Source organism: Pempheris klunzingeri, chromosome 11 (genome assembly GCF_042242105.1).
Source record: "Pempheris klunzingeri isolate RE-2024b chromosome 11, fPemKlu1.hap1, whole genome shotgun sequence".
NCBI classification, from domain to species: domain Eukaryota; kingdom Metazoa; phylum Chordata; class Actinopteri; order Acropomatiformes; family Pempheridae; genus Pempheris; species Pempheris klunzingeri.
This window is the reverse complement of record NC_092022.1, coordinates 27,088,716-27,112,500: the sequence shown is the minus strand read 5'-3', so window position 1 is coordinate 27,112,500 and position 23,785 is coordinate 27,088,716. Positions and strand designations below refer to the sequence as shown.

At 49.2% G+C, this 23,785-nt stretch overlaps 1 protein-coding gene across 1 annotated transcript; it reads left to right on the top strand.

The window, feature by feature from the left end:
• The first annotated feature begins 4,730 nt into the window (after nt 1-4,730).
• On the top strand, nt 4,731-17,690 carry LOC139209210 (leucine-rich repeat neuronal protein 1). The gene is made up of 14 exons (XM_070838843.1): nt 4,731-4,929; nt 5,950-6,068; nt 10,921-11,008; nt 11,110-11,255; nt 11,395-11,496; nt 11,971-12,155; nt 12,840-13,082; nt 13,637-13,759; nt 13,838-13,960; nt 14,054-14,483; nt 15,203-15,332; nt 16,045-16,235; nt 16,321-16,479; nt 17,157-17,690. Exons 1-14 carry the CDS (start codon nt 4,731-4,733, stop codon nt 17,688-17,690), a joined length of 2,772 nt encoding a protein of 923 aa, XP_070694944.1.
• Nucleotides 17,691-23,785: the final 6,095 nt, after the last annotated feature.

The following is a 23,785-nucleotide window of genomic DNA, read 5'->3' as shown; positions in this document are numbered from 1 at the left end:
GACTTGACTGGTTTTTGTTGGTGTAAAATGTTCTATAAATGATTCCTCTCGTTTTCTACAAGCTGAAATCTCTCACACACACACACACACACTCTGGGAGGACGGTAATAAAACTATTTTGTTCTGTACAGTCTGTCTGATCTCTGACTCTGTCACACTGCCTGTATTTTATGGTCACGTGATCAGTTGGTCGCTGCTGAGTCAACATCAGTAGAGACACGTCAGTAAAACCATCAAATACAATCAGTCTGTTTATGTTGTGCCGATTCATAAAAGAGCAGCTGTTCAGTGAGCGACTGAAGAATTAAACACAAAGACAAATAGAATCTCTGCACCAGACTCCACTGACTGTGTGTTGGATCTGAACAAACAGGTCTGAGTCGAGTTCACGCCAGAACTCCCAACAGGTCGACAGGTAGCACAAGCATTAGCTCCAGTTAGCACAAGCATTAGCCTCAGTTAGCACAAGCATTAGCTCCAGTTAGCACAAGCATTAGCCTCAGTTAGCACAAGCATTAGCCTCAGTTAGCACAAGCATTAGCTCCAGTTAGCACAAGCATTAGCCTCAGTTAGCACAAGCATTAGCCTCAGTTAGCACAAGCATTAGCTCCAGTTAGCACAAGCATTAGCTCCAGTTAGCACAAATGGTAGCATCAGTTCTCCTGTCAGTGTTTTCTTGTACAACGTAAAGAAACGAATGTTTCACAGCTTGACCTTTAGCGTTTCGGTTTCTGTGTCATGTGACTGAACTTCCTGTAAGTACACATGTGACTCTTATCAACAGCCCCGCCCCCCTTAGTTACTGTTGCTATGGCTGTCAGAGCCTCAGTTTAGTGTTTAGCTTCGAGGTCAGAGGTGATTTATTCATCAGAAATGATCCAAGGTCATCGGTAGTCACACCTGCTGTGCTGTGATTGGTTGGCTGTTTGCTGCTGGTGTGTAGTTCAGGGACCCTGGGAGAGAAGATCCATCCTGCCATCTGAGCTCAGATTATCCCACAATGCAAAGTTTTTTGAATGTGATGTCACTGGCCCACCTGCTTCTACCCCCCCCCCCCCCCCCCCCCACACACACACACACACACGCAAACATGCTTTTGATGGGAATTTATGTTTACTTCAGTTTTAATCCAAACTAAGCTGGATTTCAGAGGCAGCAGGATTGTTTTCACTCAGCAGGAGTTCAGACGGGAAAACACACACACATGTACACACACAGAAACACACACACACACACACACACACATCTCTTGTCTTGTCTCTGTCCCAAACAGCTAAACTTCTGTTTTCTAAATCTTGTAAAACAAAAACAATCCAAAGCTCGTTAATAAAACTATTATTCTAATATAATTTCTGTCTTACAGACAAACAGAAGTCAGTTCGAGCAGCACAGGGAGCCGCTGACAGTGACGGTCGGCTCACGTTTCAGCAGAAACATCGAGGCATCGTCGCTGTTTGTAGCTTCATGTCGCAGCTTCTGGTGAAAATGACTCGAATGACGTCAGTTTGATGACAGTTTGACGCTTGTAGTGAGAAAACAGGTTGGCAGGTGAAATAAAGGAGACGAGCTGAGCAGGTTGTTACAAGAGCTTTTACACGTCTTAATACAGGCAGTTAATGTTAACATGCGGCTAACAGGTGGCTAACATGCAGCTAACAGGTGGCTAACATGCAGCTAACAGGTGGCTAACATGCAGCTAACAGGTGGCTAACATGCAGCTAACAGGTGGCTAATATGCAGCTAACAGGTGGCTAACATGCAGCTAACAGGTGGCTAACATGCAGCTAACAGGTGGCTAACATGCAGCTAACAGGTGGCTAACATGCAGCTAACAGGTGGCTAATATGCAGCTAACATGCGATTCATCTTGCCGCTGATTCAGTTCAGTTTTAGATTTAGTCCAGAGCTCAAAAGTGGTGTTCAGTCGACCTCGTGCTTGTGGTGTAATGCATTTTCAGTAATGTGTTTTATTGTGAAGGAGTCACAAGAGCTTCGGGAAATGCTGACAGAGAGCATTTTGGGTTTGTTGTCAATAAGTTGAAATTGGCTACGCCTGAAAAATAAAGCCAGTTTGTTGCTCCACGATATGTCGCTTGATTCTTCACGTCCAATAACACGACATGGTGCCAGAAGTCGGTGCGGCAGTGAGAGCACGAGTGAAAAGAAACAGACTGGGAGCAAAAAGTGAGTTTAATCCGCAGACGGCGAGATGTCAGACGAAGACGCTGGAGCTAGTGCACAAGCCGCACGGCCTCGACAGCCTCCGCCCCAGCAGCTAGCAGATAGCGGCAACTATGCTAATGCTAACACACCCCTGAACGCCACATTCACCATTCAGCCTCCCGAGCCGTTTGATTTTTCAAAGCCACAACTATGGGAGAAGTGGATAAGGAGGTTTGAAAGATTCCGACTGGCTAGCAACCTGCACATTAGCTCAGAGGCTAATCAGGTAAACACACTCATCTACTGTATGGGAGATGAAGCAGACGATATACTGCGAGGACAAGCTTTAACGGAGGCACAGAGACAACAGTACAGTATTAATATTAAATATTATCTACCAGGTTTAATCAAAGACTGCAACAGGCTAACGAGACCGCCCTCTATGCATTAGCCGAAAACTGCTGCTACGGAGCACTTGACGACGAGTCGATAAGGGATCGTCTAGTAGTGGGTTTGAGAGACACCAGCTTAGCTGAGAGACTACAGATGGACAAAGGTTTGACCCTGGAAAAAGCAGTGAACATGGCTCGACAATCTGAAGTGATAAAAAGACAGCAAACGGACATCAGAGGGGAAAATATAAAAGAAATCAATGCAGTGACTGTAAGAAACAAGAAACATAAGCATCCAACATTTAAGCCCCCAAACCAACCCAACAGCAAAGTCTACAACACCAAATGACAGATCATGCTACAGGTGTGGAAAATCCCCTGGACGTGGAAAAGGACGGTGCCCAGCTGGAGATGTGACGTGACATACATGTGGTAAAAGAGGTCACTGCAGTAAAGTGTGTATCAGTACATGTTCTAGAGACTGACAAGTGTAATGACACACCCATGTTTCTTGGTTCTATAGATACAGGTTCAGATCCCTGGTATGCAGACCTCACTATTAGAAACCACAAGGTCAGATTTAAGACAGACCCTGGAGCAGAGTGTCAGTAGTCCCAGCCCAGATGTTCCACTCTATAGTCCACAAAGACACACAGCTGGCTAAACCAGACAGACACTCTTTGGCCCTGGTGGTACACCACTGTCTGTACTGGCCATGTGCAAAGGAACATCATGCAAAGGGGAACAAGAAATCCAAGAGAAAGTGTATGTTGTTAAAGACTTCCACAAAGCTTTGCTAAGCAGACCAGCAAGTGTCAGGCTTCATCTTGTGTCGAGAACAGACAGCGTAGACGTGACAGTGCTGAACGAGACCCACCCAAAGGGTTTAGGCTTAACGCAGCAGCCTCACACTGTAAAGCTAAAACCAAATGCAGTTCCTTTCTCTGTGGCCACACCGAGGCGTGTTCCCTCTGTCAGGTGAAGTCAAAGAGGAGTTAGAGAGAATGGAGTCATAAGTAAGGTTGAAGAGCCCACAGAGTGTTCTGGTCTGGTCCCAGTGCCACCAACGGTCTGTAGCTCACTTTAACAGACAGTCATCTTCCTCTCTGTCCTCTTGTCCTCGTCTTCGTCACTCGAACACAAACGCTGACTCAGATTTACTGGATGGCTGTGACATCACTGATGATGTCAGCAGGCGGCTCACATTACAGCCTCTGCTGCAGTAAAAGCTTTGTGTTGGTCACAGGAAGCTGAACCAGCAGCTCCAGTCTGCAGAGGATGAACCCCTGGATGTTCAGACAGCAGCTCCTGTCTGCAGAGGATGAACCCCTGGATGTTCAGACAGCAGCTCCTGTCTGCAGAGGATGAACCCCTGGATGTTCAGACAGCAGCTCCTGTCTGCAGAGGATGAACCCCTGGATGTTCAGACTATCAGTGGATCACTGAGAGACTGAAGGAACCTTAAAAACAGACAGGTTCTCTATGAGGTTCTGCAGCCTCTGTTTTCTGGAGCTTTATTCTGGAGGGACGTCACACGATGACTTCCTGTGGAGGAGGAAGTTACTCTGAAGGATTCAACATGTGTCGTGTGTGAGTTCACATTTCACTGAGTGAGGAAGAGGAGGAGCTTTCTGATGTTTTTGTGTCACCTGATAAATGAGCTAACGTGGAGCTTTAACAGCTGCTGTTTGGTTCCTTCTGCTGTGAGGCAGGTAGACAGGTGTAGGACCAGCATGCACCTGGGTGGGCCTGGGGGTTCAGTGTGTGTCTGTGTGTGTCTGTGTGTGTGTGTGTCTGTGTGTGTGTGAGTGTGTGAGTGTGTGAGTGTGTGTGTGTGAGTGTGTGTGTGTGTGTGTGTGTGTGTGAGTGTGTGTGTGTGAGTGTGTGTGTGTGTGTGTGTGTGTGTGTGTGTGTGTGTGTGTGTGTGTGTGTGTGTATGAGTGTGTGTGTGTGTGAGTGTGAGTGTGAGTGTGTGAGTGTGTGTGTGTGTGTGTGTGTGAGTGTGTGAAGTCACTGACACACTCATCAGGAGAATCTGGAGCATTACGTCATGTTAGCAGCCCCCCCCCCCCCCCGCTCTGATTGGTCCGCCGCCCAGTGGCCTATAAAGCTCATTGGCTGATCCTGAGTCAGCTGCTGCGGACCTGACGGAGGACAGGAGGGAGAGAGGGAGGGATGCTTCAGATAACAGCGGCAGCAGCTGCAGGACTCAGCCCGCATCTGGATCCACAAACCCCGAACAAATCCCGAGAACCGGACCGGAACCGCTCCTGCCGGGCTGAACCGGACCGTACCGGACCGTACCGGACTGTACCGGACTGCATCGGGCTCCGTGGTCCAGGAGGAGCAGGAGGAGCTGCAGCAGAGGAGCAAGGTGAGAACATGGGCGGCTGTCCTCCAGCACCGCGGTGCTCCACGGGAAGGAGACGGTCGTTTTAAAGAGACTCCTCAGGGAAGTGTGATGTTACCGAGGAGCGTCAGAAATCCGACCGTCCCGGAACGCATCATCCCGTTTAATTCAACACTAATCAAGTTCTAGCACGCGCTGCTCGGGTGTATTGGTTTACTATTGGTTTGTTATCGATGAATTAGAAGATAAAATAGCTCAAAGTTTGGTACAAACAGTCACTGATTGAATATTTACAGCACAAACTGCTCTGATTGGTTAAAATCACGACACTGTTTGATCTGATGGAGAAAAACAGGACAACCTGAATCTCTTCACACACCAGACTCCATTGACAAAAACAGTGATTTTAGCTCACAGGACACATGAGCTGCTGGTCTGCTGCTGCCTCCATCAGTCAGTGTGGTTGTGTTGTTGTGTGACTTTGGTGTTTTAAAGGGTCAGTTTGGATCCAACATAATATCTGTGAATCACACAACAACACAAACACTCTGACTGATGGAGGCAGCAGCAGAGCAGCAGCTCCTGTGTCCTGTTCTCTAAAACCCCTGTTTTAGTGAATGTAGTCTGGTGTGTGTGCTGTTTGTGGTTAAACCAAAAGGATCTTCCAGGTCTCTCTCTGTAGGGATCCTTTCCATGATGCTGTCACACACTTAGAATAACACTCTGATCCTGTCAGTGGATCAAACAAACACCTTTAGTGGACCTACTTTGTGTCTATCAGTCACCAAACTGGACTACCAGGTTTAAACTGTCACCAGCAGCAGCATTAAAGGAACAGTTTGCTGTGTGTTCAGTACGGAGCTGGAGTCGGGGCGTGGTTAGCCTAGCTTAGCATACAGGCTAGCAGCGCTGAAGCTTCCTGACTAACATGCTGCACCTCGGTTGTTCGTACAAACAGGAATGGAACTATTACCTGCTGGGACTATTTCTTGATGAACAGCAGCGTATCCCTCCGCCCCCTGCTTGTGTGTGTGGTGTCTGTAGAGCCGGAGCGCCACGTGTTCACACCGGAGTCCGACGTGTTCGGAGACCTGAAACCTGAGTCCCAGCTGCTCCCTGAGCTCCAGAGGAGGTTTGGGCTCCTGCTGTCAGGTGGAGAACAGGTCTGAGCAGTTTGTCTCCATCACAGGATGATAAACCGTCTCACTCAACGTCCTCTTACTTGTTTGTTGTCTTCATGAGAGAGAAAGCAGGCAGAATAGAGGCTTCACCTCCTCCTGCCCCCTCTCCTCCTCCTCTCCTCCTCCTCTCCTCCTCCTCTCCTCCTGCCTCCTCTCCTCCTCTCCTTCTCGTCTCCCCCTCTCCTCCTCCTCTCCTCCTGCCCCCTCTCCTCCTGCCTCCTCTCCTCCTCTCCTTCTCGTCTCCCCCTCTCCTCCTCCTCTCCTCCTGCCCCCTCTCCTCCTCCTCTCCTCCTCTCCTTCTCGTCTCCCCCTCTCCTCCTCCTCTCCTCCTGCCCCCTCTCCTCCTCCTCTCCTCCTGCCTCCTCTCCTCCCCCTCTCCTCCTCTCCTCCTGCCCCCTCTCCTCCTGCCTCCTCTCCTCCTGCCCCCTCTCCTCCTGCCTCCTCTCCTCTCCTTCTCCTCTCCTCCTCTCCTCCTGCCTCTCCTCCCCCTCTCCTCCTCCTCTCCTCCCCCTCTCCTCCTCCTCTCCTCCTGCCTCCTCTCCTCCTCTCCTTCTCCTCTCCTCCTCTCCTCCTCTCCTCCTCTCCTCCTCCTCCTCCTCCTCTCCTCCCCCTCTCCTCCTCTCCTCCTCTCCTCCTGCCTCCTCTCCTCCTCCTCTCCTCCTGCCTCCTCTCCTCCTCTCCTTCTCCTCTCCTCCTCTCCTCCTCCTCTCCTCCTCCTCTCCTCCTGCCTCTCCTCCTCCTCTCCTCCTCCTCCTCCTCCTCTCCTCCTCTCCTCTCCTCCTGACTTTTATTGTGCTTTATTTGAAGTTCTGCTGTTGTAACATATTAAACTGCTGCCTTACTGAATATAATAATATTTCCTTTTAGAGAAGAAGACGTGAGGTCGTGTGTTTTATTGTGAAGGAGTGAGAGGAGTGAGAGGAGTGAGAGGAGTGAGAGGAGTGAGAGGAGTGAGAGGAGCGGGGGAGTGAGAGGAGCGGGGGCCCTGGGAGGACGATGCAGAGAAGAAGATGGAGGCACAAAGTGAATTAAGTTGACTTGTTGTTGCGTAATAAATCTTCTGAAACTCTTGGATCAAAGTAGGTCACAGAGTTTCTTCGGCTTCTCTCACATCCAGGCGGTTTCCACGGTAACGGCCGCTCCGCTTTATGCAATCACTCTTTAGCTTCTTTTATTTTAAAGGCGCAGTACGTAACCGTGACCCTCCAAACAGACAGGGGGCAGCACTCCTCCCCCTCCCCGATGAACAGACTGCTCAGTGTTAATATAATAATAATTACATTTAGAATGAATTATTCATAGAACTCATTTAATTTGAGAGAATCTAGAATATGACAGATTAAAACTAAAATAGAGACATTTGTGTCGGCGTTAGCGGCATCAAAGATCCAGCGTTAGCGGTTAGCTGTTAGCGGTTAGCGGTTAGCGGTGACTTCCTCTTCCTCTCTGCTTGTTTTGTCTGTCAGATCAGTGAACCTGTGTCTGACATGAACCATGAGCTAATATTGCAGCTTGTTTTGACATTGGAGGAGAACAAACGCTAAATGGCTCAAAACGTTAGAAGTTAGAACGACCGAGCCTCCTTCAATCCAGCGGTCACATGACCTGTGTCACATGATTCAGCTCAGAGAAATCTGAACGTTTAACTGATGGTTTCATTGTGTAAGACGTCCAGCAGTTTGGCTTTTATTTTGAAATTCTTTGTGTGTGTGTGTGTGTGTGTGTGTGTGTGTGTGTGTGTGTGTGTGTGTGTGTGTGTGTGTGTGTGTGTGAGCTCAGAGGTAATTAACCAGTGTCTCCTGCTCTCCTCCAATCACAGCCTCTGCAGCAGGACACTTAACGAGGCGCTCGCAGCTCGTTAAATAATTGATAGCAGCTCATCAATATTCCATCTGCTCAGCAGCAGCAGGGGGGGAGGAGGGGGGGAGGAGGGGGGAGGAAGGGGGAGGAGGAGGAGGAGATGTTCAGATGTCGGAGCAGAGAGACGAACCTCCTTCAGTGTGGCGTTAACATGAAGGAGGAGGGTCGGACGTTTGAACGCTCTGTTTCACCGCGCTGCCTTCAGGGTCACTCTGGGAAACAGAACCTCCTGCAGGGAGGGTGAACGTTTAAAGGTCCATTCTGCTGTTTTTAACGTTCACACCTGTGTGTGGAGGTCCGACTGGTTCACACGAGGTGAAGTCTGGAAACGTTCAGTGTTTGTCCACGGAAACCATCCGATGTCGTGTCGGACGCTCGCCGGCTCTTAGGACTCGTGTTAGCGAGGAAAAAACAACGGCTGACAGCGAGGCGGAGTCAGGAGGCTTTTAGTCGGCCTGCTGATTGGCTGGAGGTGGTCACATGATCAACAGATCCCCTTATGACATCACAAAGGGAGCCACATGTAAACAGTGTTTTCACACACGTGTAGTGGCAGATGGAGCAGAAACGGAGTCAGTGAACACACCAGGGACCTGATTAGGATCATAACACTAGATCACCAGGTCTGACTCACTCTGACATCATCAAAACATGATGACAACAGTTTATTGATCCGGAGGGAAGTTCTTGTGCCTCAGAAATGACGACATGAGAATAAAACCAATAATACATGTACAGTGTTTACGAAGTAACAGTGATATAGAAGTACCGACCTCTCCATTATATTCAACAACCCAGGAACTGGGTCCCTATTTAGACAGACTTTGGGTTGGAAATACCAAAAGTGTGCCATTCAAACCCACCAAACTCCACTGACAAAAACAGTACTTTTAGCGCACAGAAACACAGGAGTGTTTGGTCTAGTTGCTGTGACTTTGGTGTTTTAACAGGTTAGTTCAGATCTGACCAAACCCTTTAAAACACCAGAGTCACACAGTAATGCAAACAAACAAACCGATGGAGGCAGCAGCAGACCTGCAGCTCCTGTGTTCTGTGAACTAAAATCACTGTTTTTGTGAATGGAGTCTGGTGGCTTGGAAGAAATGATAGATGCATGTAAGAAAGAGCTGTGTGACAGAGAGGGAAAGCTGTTAAAACATTCTAAATACAGCATTCACTTAAACTGAAGTAGATTTTTTGTGTGTGGGCCTTTGTTTTGGAAACTGTGGCCCGTCTACTGTAGGTACCACCACACTGCAGAATATACGGACTGTCCCTTTAAAACAACAGTCCCTGCAGGTCTGATGATGTTTTATTAAATCAGGTCAAACAGGATGTGAGTGTATTTCTGACTTCCTGTCTGACTTTGGCCGCTGTTTCCCATGATGCTCTGGGTGAGGCTCTGTCTCTCTGCTGATGTTTTTCACGTGCACGCCGGCGGCCACGTGCGCGCTCCTTCAGGGGGATTGAACAGCAGGTAGAGGATTATTTCTCTGTGACCTGCCAGCTGTCGGCCTCTGCTGTTTTATTTTCATGATTAAGGACGAATCCAAACGTTCCGACCTCGGACCAGTTCCACTCCGGAGGTCAGGAGTCAGACGGAACAATGAACGGTGTGAATATGAGACTGACCGTTCATGAAGTGGCTTTTATTTTGAAAACTGATCATCTGAAAAATCAGGATGAAACTTTGACAGTTTATTGTTTATTTTTATGTGAAATAATAAAAAGTTTTGAATGAGGACGTTCTGGACCAATCACAGAGCAGCTCAGAGCCCCCCCCCCCCCCCCCCCCCACACACACACACACACACTTCATATGTCATTTCCTGGCTGGTTGCCATGGTACTAGAGGCAAGGTGTCCCCGTTTCCTACCCCGCTGTGTGTCTGTGTCTGTGTGTGTGTGTGTGTGTGTGTGTGTGTGTCTGTGTGTGTGCGTGTGTCTGTGTGTCTGTGTGTGTGTGTGTGTGTGTGTGTGCGTGTGTGTGTGTGTGTGTGTCTGTGTGTCTGTGTGTCTGTGTCTGTGTGTGTGTCTGTGTGTGTGTGTGTGTGTGTGTGTGTGTGTCTGTGTGTGTGTGTGTGTGTGTGTGTGTGTGTGTGTGTCTGTGTGTCTGTGTCTGTGTGTGTGTCTGTGTGTGTGTGTGTGTGTGTGTGTGTGTGTCTGTGTGTCTGTGTCTGTGTGTGTGTCTGTGTGTGTGTGTGTGTGTGTGTGTGTGTGTCTGTGTGTGTGTGTGTGTGTCTGTGTGTGTGTGTGTCTGTGTGTGTGTCTGTGTGTGTGTGTGTGTCTGTGTGTGTGTGTGTCTGTGTGTCTGTGTGTGTGTGTGTCTGTGTGTCTGTGTGTGTGTGTCTGTGTGTGTGTGTGTGTGTGTGTGTGTGTGTGTGTGTGTGTCTGTGTGTGTGTGTGTGTGTGTGTGCGTGCGTGTGTGTGTGTGTGTGTGTGTGTGTGTGTGCGTGTGTGTGTGTGTGTGTGTGTGTGTGTGTGTTTCTTGTAAACGAGGGATTTGTTGTCGGCTGCAGAGGAAGAGAGACTTTGATATGAAATTTGTCCCCAGGCTGCTTCCTCATACACACACAGAGTGTGTGTTGACAGTTACTGCTAATGAACTGTGTGTGTGTGTCTGTGTGTGTGTGTGTGTGTGGGTGTGTTTCTCCTTGACTGAATGCTATATGCTACATGCTAAGCTAGGCTAACGCTCCAGCAGGTGTGCTCTTGTCGTCACAAGTTCTTCTCTGGAGAATCCTGTTTCCTCCCTCAGTCTACGCAGGACGTTTCTAAATACCACACTACCCATGAGCCTCAGCGGCTGTTGCTATGGAGACAACTCCATCATTCGGTAAGTCGTCATCATTCATCGCTGACATCACTTCCTGTGTGTTTCCACCCAGCTGTAGCTGTGTCCCGCCGACCTCTGACCCTGTGGAGGAAGTTGTCATCACGATTTAACCGGCGCTTCCCCTCTGCTCCGCTCCCAGTGCACCATGGGATTTGCAGTCCTGTTCACACTCCTCCTCTCCCTGGTGACATCATCAGTGCGTGCCGGAGTGGGCGGGGCCAGTCCAGGTAAACACTGGTTGGCTGGTGGACACCTGAGGATGAATCCTGTGAGTCCTGAGTTCTAAAACAGAGGTTTGGTTGTGTGTGTGTGTGTGTGTGTCCTGCAGGTGGCGCTGCTCTGTGTCCTCTGCAGTGTGTTTGTGAGACGAGGCCCTGGTACACCCCCCAGTTTGTGTACCACCAGGCCCGCACGGTCGACTGCAATGAGCTCCACCTGCAGAGGGTTCCAGCCAACGTGTCGTCCGACACAGAGGTGAGCACCATGCGTCATGTGACACCAGACCCAGTCCGCTTTAACTGAGCTTACTAGCTAAATTAAACGGTTAGCGTAGCACAGGTAGCTGCTGAGTTAGTGCATTAAAGATGCCCCCCCCACCTGTCTGGTGTTTCAGGTGCTGCTGCTGCAGAGTAACAACATCTCCTCCATCACCACTGAGCTGCAGAGTCTGACCAACCTGACAGAACTGGATCTGTCTCAGAACCACTTCACACAGGTAACACACGCCTCCGTCCTCCTGGCTCCTACCTGTACACATCCTGGTGTGTGACAGCATCATGGAAAGGATCCCTACAGAGAGAGACCTGGAAGATCCTTTTGGTTTAACCACAAACAGCACACACACCAGACTACATTCACTAAAACAGGGATTTTACACAGGAGCTGCTGGTCTACCTCTGCATCAATCAGTTAGGTTTTTTGTGTTGAAGGGTTGGTTTCAAAACCAAACTGATCCTGCAAAACACCAAAATCACACAATAACACAAAACAAACTAACTGACTGAGGCAGCAGCAGACCAGCAGCTCCTGTGTTCTGGGAGCTAAAATGACCTTTTTTGTCAATGGAGTCTGGGGTCCTTTTTCTAGCTTACATATAAACTTTACTTTAAAGAAGGTGAATGAAATACGTCTAACAAATTCTGTCTCTCCCTCTGTCTCTCTCTGTCCCCCCCCCCCTCTCCCTGTCCAGGTGAGCTCCATGGGTCTGTCCTCTCTGGGCCGCCTGGTGACTCTGTACCTGGAGGAGAACCACATCCAGGAGCTGGAGGACTTCAGTCTGAGGAACCTGTCCAGCTTAGAGGAGCTTTACATCAACCACAACCACATCTCCTCCATCGGACCCAAAGCCTTTGCCGGGCTCACCAACCTGCTGCGGTAAACAACGGCTTCTTCTTCTCCTCCTTCTTCTTCTTCTTCTCCTTTTGGCTCCCACTTTCCCATTTCAGCTCTGTTTAAGGTGGGACTTTTTTGCACCACACACAGAACCCCTAGAACATACTCAGTGATCACTCAAACCACCTACAGGATCCCTGCAGCAATGGAGAACCTCCTCAGTGACAGTGAGATCCTGGTAAAGGACCACTAGAACCATCTAAAGGACCACTAGAGCCTACAACCCCCTTAGTGACCACAAATAAACCCTTGGGACCTCCTCAATGGTCATTAGAACCACATAAAGGACCCCCGGTACCCCCTCATTGACCTGTAGAACCCCCTTGACAACCAGAGAAACCACCTAAAGGACCTCTAGAACCACTTCAAGGACTCCCAGAACAACCTGCAGTATCCCTCTTTAGTGACAGTAAGATCCTCCGAAAGGAGGAACTAGAACCACCTTAAGGACGCCTGGTACCCCTCAGTGACTTGTAGAAAACCTCGACCATCAGAGGAACCATCTTAAGAACCTCTAGAACCACTTAGAGGACCTCTAGAACCTTTGTAGAACCATATCTCAGGTGATCATGGCAGTCTCTGTCATGTATTACCCATCAGTCTCTGCAGGTCACTGGATATGTAATGATCAGCCGAGGAGGTCTGAATCTGTTTTCCGCCTTTTAGGCTCCACCTGAACTCCAACCGGCTGGTGGCCATCGACAGCCGCTGGTTCGAGTCCCTGCCGTCTCTGGAGATCCTGATGATCGGGGAGAACCCCATCCTGGGTCTGGAGGAGAAGAACTTCCTCCCTCTGTCCCGCCTCCACAGCCTGGTGCTGGCGGGGATGGGCCTCGCCTCCGTCCCCGCCGCCGCCTTCCTGGGCCTCGACTACCTGGAGAGTCTCTCCTTCTACGACAACCGGCTCAGGTGAGTCTGAGCGTCCAGAAAGATCCTCTCTGTCCACATCCTGGTGTGTGAGTGACTGGTAGGTAGTAAAAGTGTTGGAACTGGTCCAGTAGATCACCTCAGCCAGCAGACACCAAACGGGCTGCAATGGCTGCAACGTGATCCTTTGGGACAACTGCACCTGATCACAGTAGGTCCACTAAAAGAGCTTGTTTGATCCACTGACAGGCTCAGAGTGTTATTCTAAGTGTGTGACAGCATCATGGAAAGGATCCCTACAGAGAGAGACCTGGAAGATCCTTTTGGTTTAACCACAAACAGCACACACACCAGACTACATTCACTAAAACAGGGATTTTAGAGCTGCTGCTCCACCAGTCAGAGTGTTTGTGGTGTTTTAAAGGTTCAGTTCAGAACCAAAGTAACAAGTTAAAATGCCCAAATTGCAGCAACTCCTGTTTTCTGTGAGGAGTCTGGTGAACCTACCAGTCATGGAGGGTCCAGGTTTAAAAACACCAGACGTACCCTTTAATCTCTGTCTGTAACGGGTCATGTGACTGCTGTTCTCCTGGCAGGTCTGTTCCCCGGGACGCTCTGAGCGTGCTCCCTAACCTGAAGTTCCTGGACCTGAACAGGAACCCCATCGGCCGAGTCCAGCAGGGAGACTTCCAGAACCTGCAGCACCTGGAGGAGCTCAGGTGAGTCCTGATTCTGTTCACCTTCACCTTCTCACCCAAGCTCTCTGAATAACTGTGTGTGTGTGTGTTCGGCTTCAGTCTGAACAACATGGAGGAGCTGCTGATGGTGGAGCGAGCGGCGTTCCAGAACCTTCCGGAAATCTGCAAACTGGAGCTCTGCAACAACCCGCGGCTGTCCTTCATCGACCGGCAGGCCTTCAGGTGATGTCACAGCTCCATTCACACGAAAGGAGACAAGATGGTGGAAGAAAAGGTCTAAACTCTGTCTTCTCTCCTCCTCTCCTCCCCCCTCAGTGACCTGTCCTCCCTCCGGACTCTCCTCCTCCACAGTAACCAGCTCAGCCTCCTCTCAGGTGACCTCCTCTCCTCCCTCCCCTCCCTGGAGGAGGTGTCTCTCCACTCCAACCCCCTCCGCTGTGACTGTCTCTCCTCCTGGGGGCCTCACCTCGGCAACCAATCGCACCTCAAGATGCTGGAGTCCTCCATCACCCTCTGCTCCTCCCCGCCTCACCTGATCGGCCGGGAGCTGCAGGAGGTGGTGGCGCTCGGGTGGGGCGGAGCCGACGGCGGCGGGGGTGGAGCCAACAGCTGCCTGCCTCACATCTCTCCTCACGCCTTCCCACCCACCATGAACGTCAGCGCCGGGCAGCCAATCACGCTGGAGTGCTGGGCGGACGCTGACCCCGCCCCCCAGTTCTACTGGGTGACGCCCACTGGAGATAAGGTGGGCGGGGCCACTGTGTGTGTGTGTGTGTGTGTGTGTGTGTGTGTGTGTGTGTGTGTGTGTGTGTGTGTGTGTGTACAGGCAGATATTTCTTTGTGTTCAAGGAACCTGCGACATCTGAAGAGCTCCAGTATTCTCTGAGAACATCAGCACGTCTGGGGTTCTTCTCATTGTGGAGTCAAACAGAACCACACACCAATCAATCAATCAATCAATCAACGCAAATCCAAAAGTTTTGACATCCACAGAGAGAACAGTGCAGTGGCATCTTTCAGCATGTTCCCGCCCCCCCAGGTCCAGCTCAGCAGCACACTAAACTTTTGGATTTGATTTATTACATTTTTAATGATTTAATTTAACACATGTTGCCGTAAACCTGGTTCTGTTTGACTCCATGATGGAGACACTGAAGTAACCAGAAGAACTGATGGAGAAAACTTGTCCACCCTCAGCGGCCCTAACATGCTGTCGTCTGGAGGCTCTGCTCAGTGGACATTTAAATCTCAGATGTCGGAGGTTCCTTGAACACATCACTAAGATGGTGGGTGGGATATAAGACACGTTCCTATTGGCCGGTCAGAGCCACTTTTACTTGTGTATATTCTAAATGACGGGTCCTCGCAGCCAAAGGGACAGAAACTATTTCATCCAATTAAAAAGATAAAGCACCTAAAACGCCGTGAGTGTCTGATGATGTAACGATGATCCTTCCTGCTCAGGTGAGCTCGGAGGCGGTGGCTGCACCAATCATATCTGAGGGGGGGCGTGGCCTGAGCCGGAAGAAGAAGAAGCATCGCGTGTCGGAGCCCGGAGCGCTGGTGATCGAACACGCCGAGCCGTCAGACGCAGGTCAGTCTGAGCCGCTGGTCCACATCCAGCCTGTCCACGTGCAGGGGTGCATCCCACTTCTCTCACCTGAGCCTTCCTCACCTGCACTGAGGTCTTTATCTGATCCGACCCCACGACATCATCCTGCTTTTATATCAACAGGGACAAATAACCAGCTCAGAGTGTTTCGGGTTTATTAGATAACTCATCTGAGTGATGAAAACTGTTAATGTGCCGATCAGTGACCAAAGGTAGAAACAGAGCTGATCTGGTTCTGATCCGGTTCTGATCTGGTTCTGATCCGGTTCTGATCTGGTTCTGATCTGGTTCTGATCCGGTTCTGATCTGGTTCTGATCTGGTTCTGATCTGATGTGGATTCAGGATGCATGCAGGATGTGATTAAAAACCTGACACCTGAAAAAAGTCCAGAGGTCGTCAGCGCCCCCCAGTGGTAGAATCAGAAAGGACACTGTGGCAAATTGGAACGCACCCCAATACTTAATTTATTTAGATTCTATGCTGACTTGAATGTGATCGTCAAAATAAAAGTCTAAAATGTAGTGATGGCTGTTTTAGAGCTGAACAGATGTTTTGGTTTACATGAAAACCTTTAGTTTGTCTTCACTTTCTGCTTCTTCTCTGTTAGTCAGAGGCTTTAAATGTAACCTGACTCCTCATGAAGCCGAACCACAGAAACATGCACTGGTTCATTAACCCCCCCCCCCCCCTCAGGTGTGTATACCTGTGTCGCGTGGAACATGGAGGGGGCGGACACTAAGAGCGTCTCAGTGATGGTGGACTCTCAGGGGTCCGTGGGCTCGTGGTCGTCCTGGGGGCCGCGGCGGGGCGATGAGGCCGGCAGAGAGCAGCCCTGGCTGGGGAACTCTTCCAGCGCTGCAGCCTCTCTGGTGGTTCTGGCCAAGGTACCTGTTCCAGCACTCGTCAGTCTGCTTCTGTGCCTCCAGCTCAGACCCGTTAAACCATGGAGGTTTCCTGTTTCCTGTGCAGGTGGTTCACGCCCAGTCGGTGGTGTTGGAGTGGAAGTTGTATCCCAGCGGGGGGTCATCGTCCGTGGGTCAGAACCAGCAGGACGACCCCCTCCCTTTGCTCCGGTGGACCAGCGCCACCGTGCACATCGACAACCCTCAGATCAGCTACACCGCCAAGGTGAGCACTCACCCCCCCGCACCGGCCTACCTGTGGTTACTTCACATGTCTGTACTGGCAGCAGGGGGGGCTGAGCTCTGTGGTCCAGCCTGCCCTCAGTCCTGTCTGTAAGGTTAACTCCTCCTGTGAACGGTGAAACTGACCAACAACATGTGAGTAATTCAGTGTCAGTGTGGACCCCATGGGACCATTCAGGACACCCCCAGGATGTTCCTCAGGTTAAAGATGTTAGAGTCAGTAAAGTCTCAGTTTGTGGTGAAGACGGTAAAGAACCATTCAGTCTGGTGTCAGACCTGCTAGCTAGTGAGCTAACTCTGCTACGTCCCCATGCTAACGTCCCTAATGTTCTCTGAGCTGCTGTGTTGGATCACAGACTCCTGGTCCTCTGATGAAGGATCCCAGACTCCTGGTCCTCTGATGAAGGATCAGACCCTCTACCTGCTGCTGGGACCACATCCTGATACCAAACACAGCAGCTTTAGCTCCTAATAGAGTGAGGGAACCTTTTAGTAGCTTTACAAACAGGTCCAGGGTACCTGGGCTGGTCCAGCAGAGGTCTACTGCAGGCCGGTATCAGCAGAAGGTCTCTGGTCTTCGATCCAGGACCAAAGGTCATGGAGGCGGTGGACTCACCTGTTGGTTATCGTGACCTCATGTCTGTCTCTGTCTCGGTCCAGGTCCCCGTGGACGTTCAGGAGTATAACCTGACTCACCTCCTCCCGGCCACCGAGTACCACGTCTGCCTCACTGTCTCCTCCTTTCCTCCCTCCCCCTCTTCCTCCCCCAGCTCCTCCCCCACCCCCGTCTCTTCCTCCTCCTCCCTCTCCTCCTCCGTCCACACCTCCTGCTTGAACGTCACCACGAAGGAGGCGGGCTTCTCGGTGGAGATGGTGGCGTCGCGGCGCAGCAGCGTGGCGCTGGCGGCCGTCATGGGCTCCATGTTCGCTCTGTCCATCATGGCGCTGCTGGTGGTCTACATGGGCCGCCGCGTGCAGCAGCACAAGTCCTGCGGCCACTCGCTGAAGAAGTACATGCAGCACGCCACGTCCATCCCCCTGAACGAGCTGTACCCGCCGCTCATCACGCTGTGGGAGAGCGAGGCCGAGAAGGACAAAGACGACAAGGAGGAGGAGGAGAGGGAGGCGGCAGGGAGGGAGGACGAGGAGGCGGGGGGGAGTCAGATCGACACGACAAAGACGTACATGTGGTAGCTGAAGGAGGCGTCAGGGAGGGGAGGAGGGGGGAGGGGGGAGGCTTTAATGGACGGAAAGTCGTAGGAGCGGCGTTCGCAGATGGACGAGGATGGAAAGAAGAGAAAGAAGAGGTCACATGACTTGGCGAGAGCCTGACAGACAAAACAGATGGGCACAAATCCCCGAGATGTGGATGGCTATCACATCTGGCTGCTGGGAGGAGATGGGACGCCAAGACGTGTGGCTCAAACTGTGGGTTGGGGGCCGATCACGGGGCTCCAGCGGTGTCTGGAGAGACTTTCCAGGCCAGAGGAACTGTTGACCTGAGAGTCCAGATGCTGTCCTTCTCTTCCTTCTTCTTCCTCTTCCCTCCATCTGCTCCCTGTCAAGCACACTGACAGAAACTGGACTGTTAAAAAAATCAGATTATTGTAGTTTAGTTCATCTGATGAACACGAATGCAGCACAAGCAGCCACACGGAACGTTTCACTTTAAATGCTCTCAGTGTAGCACTGAAAGGTCCCGTATTCAAACCTCCGCACACATCTCAAATATATCTACAGACGATGTGGTAACGTCCTCTCCCACAGAACCACTAGCTGCTGCTCAGCCCTTCAACATCACACATGAAACTGTATGCAGATGACATGATATTTTACAAGCATCATTTTTAACACATATACATATACTGAACCAGGAGGAGCACAGCCAGGAGACACAGATCCTCACATGATTACAAAGACCTCAAACTGACTGTCTATGTTTTTGTACAGCTGATTTTATTACAAAGACAAATATGATACAGTGACTTAGGGAGTTAGTCAGGAACAGTTTGAGAGCAAAACTATTATAAAATGTTTTACTGCAAGTAAAAAACATTAAGTTTTGAAGTGGGTGCTGCTGTCACTCAGATCGAGTGGCCAATAGGGACGTGTCTTACATCTTGGTCCCGCCCACCAGATTCAGCTCAACAGCAAAAAAAACTTTTGGATTTAAAACTTATGGATTTAAAACTTATGGATTTAAAACTTATGGATTTGCATTCATACTTTTTTAATCACACATTTCAAAGTGTGAAGAGCAACAAACACTGAACTTTCACCTTTTGTTCATGAAACCAAAAGTCATTGTTGAGTTATTTTAACTTATGTAACTTAACATCACCTTCGTAAGTGACTTTAACAGTGATACACCTCCGGCTGTGTTCAGGCTGTGTTCAGGCTGTGTTCAGGCTGTGTTCAGGCTGTGTTCAGGCTGTTCTCAGGCTGTGTTCAGGCTGTGTTCAGGCTGTTCTCAGGCTGTGTTCAGGCTGTGTTCAGGCTGTTCTCAGGCTGTGTTCAGGCTGTGTTCAGGCTGTTCTCAGGCTGTGTTCAGGCTGTGTTCAGGCTGTGTTCAGGCTGTGTTCAGGCTGTTCTCAGGCTGTGTTCAGGCTGTGTTCAGGCTGTGTTCAGGCTGTGTTCAGGCTGTTCTCAGGCTGTGTTCAGGCTGTTCTCAGGCTGTGTTCAGGCTGTGTTCAGGCTGTGTTCAGGCTGTGTTCAGACTGTGTTCAGGCTGTTCTCAGGTTGTGTTCAGGCTGTGTTCAGGCTGTGTTCAGGCTGTGTTCAGGCTGTTCTCAGGTTGTGTTCAGGCTGTGTTCAGGCTGTGTTCAGGCTGTGTTCAGGCTGTGTTCAGGCTGTGCTCCGGCTGTTCTCAGGCTGTGTTCAGGCTGTGGTCAGTCAGCACATTTAGTCACTTTCAGCTCTTCTTTCTGAATACGGGACCTTTAATCCTCCCGAAACTTCACTTTACTTGACTTCATCAGCACAGCATGAATGCATTACTATTATATTTTATTCTGTTTGTTCTGTGCACAGCGGTCGTCTCGCTGTGTCCGTCCTGCAGCAGGATGGCTTCAGGTCACTGACACCACTGTCACATCCACAAGAACTTTATTGACACCCTTTGCACGGACACTGACGGTGACCACACTGTGCTTCTGTTTGTTCACTAATGCAGAGTTATAATCTCTGTCTTATATCCTGTAACAGTTACTTCTTTTGGGTTTGTCGGGTTTTTAGCTGTGGACGGCGTTGCACTGGGAGGTGCTGCATGTCTTTGCACTCATATTTAGGACTGTTTATATAAAACTGTGTCTGTGTGACAACCTGCAAACTGTCGGAGGAGCTCGATTATTACACAATCAGTCCGCTAAAACTGAACGTCCAGAGCAGAAAAACACTGATGAAAGACTCCAAATGTGCTCTGACCCATTTGAGCTGGATGAGTCCCACCTGACCCTAAATTGGGGGCGTGGCCTACTGTTATTAGCATAAGGAACGACTTGTAAAGATTGTACAAATGTAGTGATACCAGATGGATTAAATGATATTCAAGCCTTTTTTATGTTCCTCACATTTAAATCTGCTTAAGTTAAACAAACAATGTGTGGTCAGTGACGTTTCGTTCTCTATTTGTCATCTTGGTAAACCACTAAAACTAAAAATCAGTGGGTAAGAACTCATGGATGGCTTTTCATGATTCTGACTTCCATATTTATATTTATTACTGCTAACCTGAGAGCCTGTAGCTAACGGTCGTCCCCTTTGGGAGGAGGTTTGCGGCTCGTGTGTCGATGCTGAACAACCCTTCGGTTTGCAGGTTTGTCGTTCAGACTCTCAGCCAAATATTCCCTCAACTGTCTGTCAACCAAAACACTTCAGGAACAAACACCCAAAGGATGCTCTGGGCATTTGAAACTCTATTTCTGTATGTAAATATAAATGTACACTGACGTGTTCTACGCTGTCGTAAACATGTTTGTTCAGCTCTCTGGCTGCAGCTTGTCCACTGGGAGGATTTCCTGCTTTCTGTCACAGCAGATCTCATCGGACGTTTGAAGACGTCACACTGAACTCTGGCAAACTAAAATCATTTAGAAATCAACATGGAGATGAATCGATAACGAGGTCTCTCTTTAAATGAGATGAGCTATAAAATGAAGTGAGTTCTGTAAGTGTTGGTCCAGATGTGTGACTGCTGTGTGGTAACGGCTCCACATGTGGACAGGTCTGCCTGCCGCAGGGCCCGTGAGCAAAACACTCAAAACCTGGTTCAGCCTCTGGAGCACAAACTGTTTGACTGCATTTAAAACTCTCTTCTTTGAAGCAGCAGTTTAGAAAACACAACATTCTCTTACTTTATGTTTCAGAAACAACCACCATGTTAAAACATGGAGTTAAAACCGTCTCATTAGTTTTAACGAGCAAATACATCATTTATCATCGTTTGTCCATCAACTGTTTCAGCAGGAAATATCTTTGTGAATCTCCATCGATCTGTGTCGATGTTTTACCCACAGACTGATGATAACAAGTCAACGTAGCCATGGTAACGCCACCCATCGGTTTGTTGATCAGCCTCAAGTTTGACTTTATGGGTGTCGCCACCTTGGTTTTTTGGAGCCAGATTAGTTATGTTCAGACAGGACCCTCCTCTGATTGGTCAGTGAGCAGGTGGCCTCGCCCTAAAGCCCCCCCCCTCTTCCTGGTGTATCTTCCTCTAAATGGACCATAATTGACTAAATGAACTGAAGAAGACTGTAAACTAGAGACGCTTCTTTATAGACTGATACCGACCAATCAGAGGACGCTTCTTTATACAGACTGATACCGACCAATCAGAGGACGCTTCTTTACACAGACTGATACCGACCAATCAGAGGACGCTTCTTTATACAGACTGATACCGACCAATCAGAGGACGCTTCTTTACACAGACTGATACCGACCAATCAGAGGACGCTTCTTTATAGACTGATACCGACCAATCAGAGGACGCTTCTTTACACAGACTGATACCGACCAATCAGAGGACGCTTCTTTATAGACTGATACCGACCAATCAGAGGACACTTCTTTACAGACTGATACCGACCAATCAGAGGACGCTTCTTTATAGACTGATACCGACCAATCAGAGGACGCTTCTTTATAGACTGATACCGACCAATCAGAGGACGCTTCTTTATACAGACTGATACCGACCAATCAGAGGACGCTTCTTTACAGACTGATACCGACCAATCAGAGGACGCTTCTTTATAGACTGATACCGACCAATCAGAGGACGCTTCTTTACAGACTGATACCGACCAATCAGAGGACGCTTCTTTATAGACTGATACCGACCAATCAGAGGACGCTTCTTTATAGACTGATACCGACCAATCAGAGGACGCTTCTTTATAGACTGATACCGACCAATCAGAGGACGCTTCTTTATACAGACTGATACCGACCAATCAGAGGACGCTTCTTTATACAGACTGATACCGACCAATCAGAGGACGCTTCTTTATAGACTGATACCGACCAATCAGAGGACACTTCTTTACAGACTGATACCGACCAATCAGAGGACGCTTCTTTATAGACTGATACCGACCAATCAGAGGACGCTTCTTTATACAGACTGATACCGACCAATCAGAGGACGCTTCTTTATACAGACTGATACCGACCAATCAGAGGACGCTTCTTTACAGACTGATACCGACCAATCAGAGGACGCTTCTTTATAGACTGATACCGACCAATCAGAGGACGCTTCTTTATAGACTGATACCGACCAATCAGAGGACGCTTCTTTATACAGACTGATACCGACCAATCAGAGGACGCTTCTTTATACAGACTGATACCGACCAATCAGAGGACGCTTCTTTATAGACTGATACCGACCAATCAGAGGACGCTTCTTTATAGACTGATACCGACCAATCAGAGGACGCTTCTTTATACAGACTGATACCGACCAATCAGAGGACGCTTCTTTACAGACTGATACCGACCAATCAGAGGACGCTTCTTTATAGACTGATACCGACCAATCAGAGGACGCTTCTTTATAGACTGATACCGACCAATCAGAGGACGCTTCTTTACAGACTGATACCGACCAATCAGAGGACACGACACATAAATGCAGTTTGTTTATTTAAACAGTATCCACTGGAGTCTCTTAAAGGTCACTGACACATTTCCATTTAAAAGTCCAGTTTGATGGTGATGACGGATGATTTGTTAATGTTTATTGACTGACAGTGTCAGTCAGTCACTTCACTGCAGGTCACAGACACAAACCACAGAGACTAGTTGTTTTACTCATCACGTAACTCGACATTTGTTGGTCAACACTAATGAGTTGGTTTTAACCCCATAAACAAGCAGCTGAGGAAGACCACAGCAGAATTTTCTGTCTTCTTGAAACACGTCAAGCTTGCTCTGCAGATGATGATTATTGATCTGATTTCACTGATGTTGAACGCTGATCATCACTCGGAAACTCCAGAGGTCGCCATGGACACGGCGGCGGCGCCCTCTGTTGGCAACGACACGCCTCCTCTGGTCACTGACACTAAACTTGACAGTAATATGCAGGGTATTTTGTACAAAGTGTATCACTCTATATTTGAAGACAACTATTGCTTAAATTATTATTATTATTATTATTATTACTCAACACTGAGCACCAACTGTAACTAAAGAGTGTGTGTGTGTGTGTGTGTGTGTGTGTGTGTGTGTGTGTGTGTGTGTGTGTGAGGAGAAGATATAAATACACACTTTGTCACTCAGCCTGGTGTCTGGTTGTTCTTTCGTATATAACGTGGTGGTAGAAGCTTCGTCCTGCTGCATGTTTCAGGTTGAGCTCATGTTGACTCCTTCATAACCTGTTGGGTAGTTTAATCTGCAGCAATGCATCATGGGACATAAGATCATCATATGTTTGTAGCGTCGCTGTCCTGTGAGAGTCACACATCTCCAAGAAGGAGGAGAGTTTTGCCCATGAAAGAACTATTCATCCTCCATTTGATCACAAACGCTCACCAGCACACCTGGAGACCTGTGGTTTCACTGGACAGGTACACGTCAGGTCCCCGTTAAAAAGTCTGACTGGGATTAGTGGTCTGAGCAGCTGATCGGCGGGGGGGTTACATCCAGTGATCCTTAAAGGACACCAGGTTCAGACAGACAGGTGTCTCTCTGAGGGGGCGGACGGTGAGACAGGACAGAGCTCTCCTCTCATTGGCTACTATCGTTCACAGGAAGTGATGGTTTGACCAGCTGGTAACCGT

Excerpts from the sequence above, each read along its gene's own strand:
- LOC139209210 (XM_070838843.1), top strand. The coding sequence starts at position 4,731 with ATGCTTCAGATAACAGCGGCAGCAGCTGCAGGACTCAGCCCGCATCTG. Across the intron at positions 11,009-11,109 it reads AGTGGGCGGGGCCAGTCCAG|GTGGCGCTGCTCTGTGTCCT; the intron begins GTAAACACTGGT and ends TGTGTCCTGCAG. Across the intron at positions 13,961-14,053 it reads ATCGACCGGCAGGCCTTCAG|TGACCTGTCCTCCCTCCGGA; the intron begins GTGATGTCACAG and ends CTCCCCCCTCAG.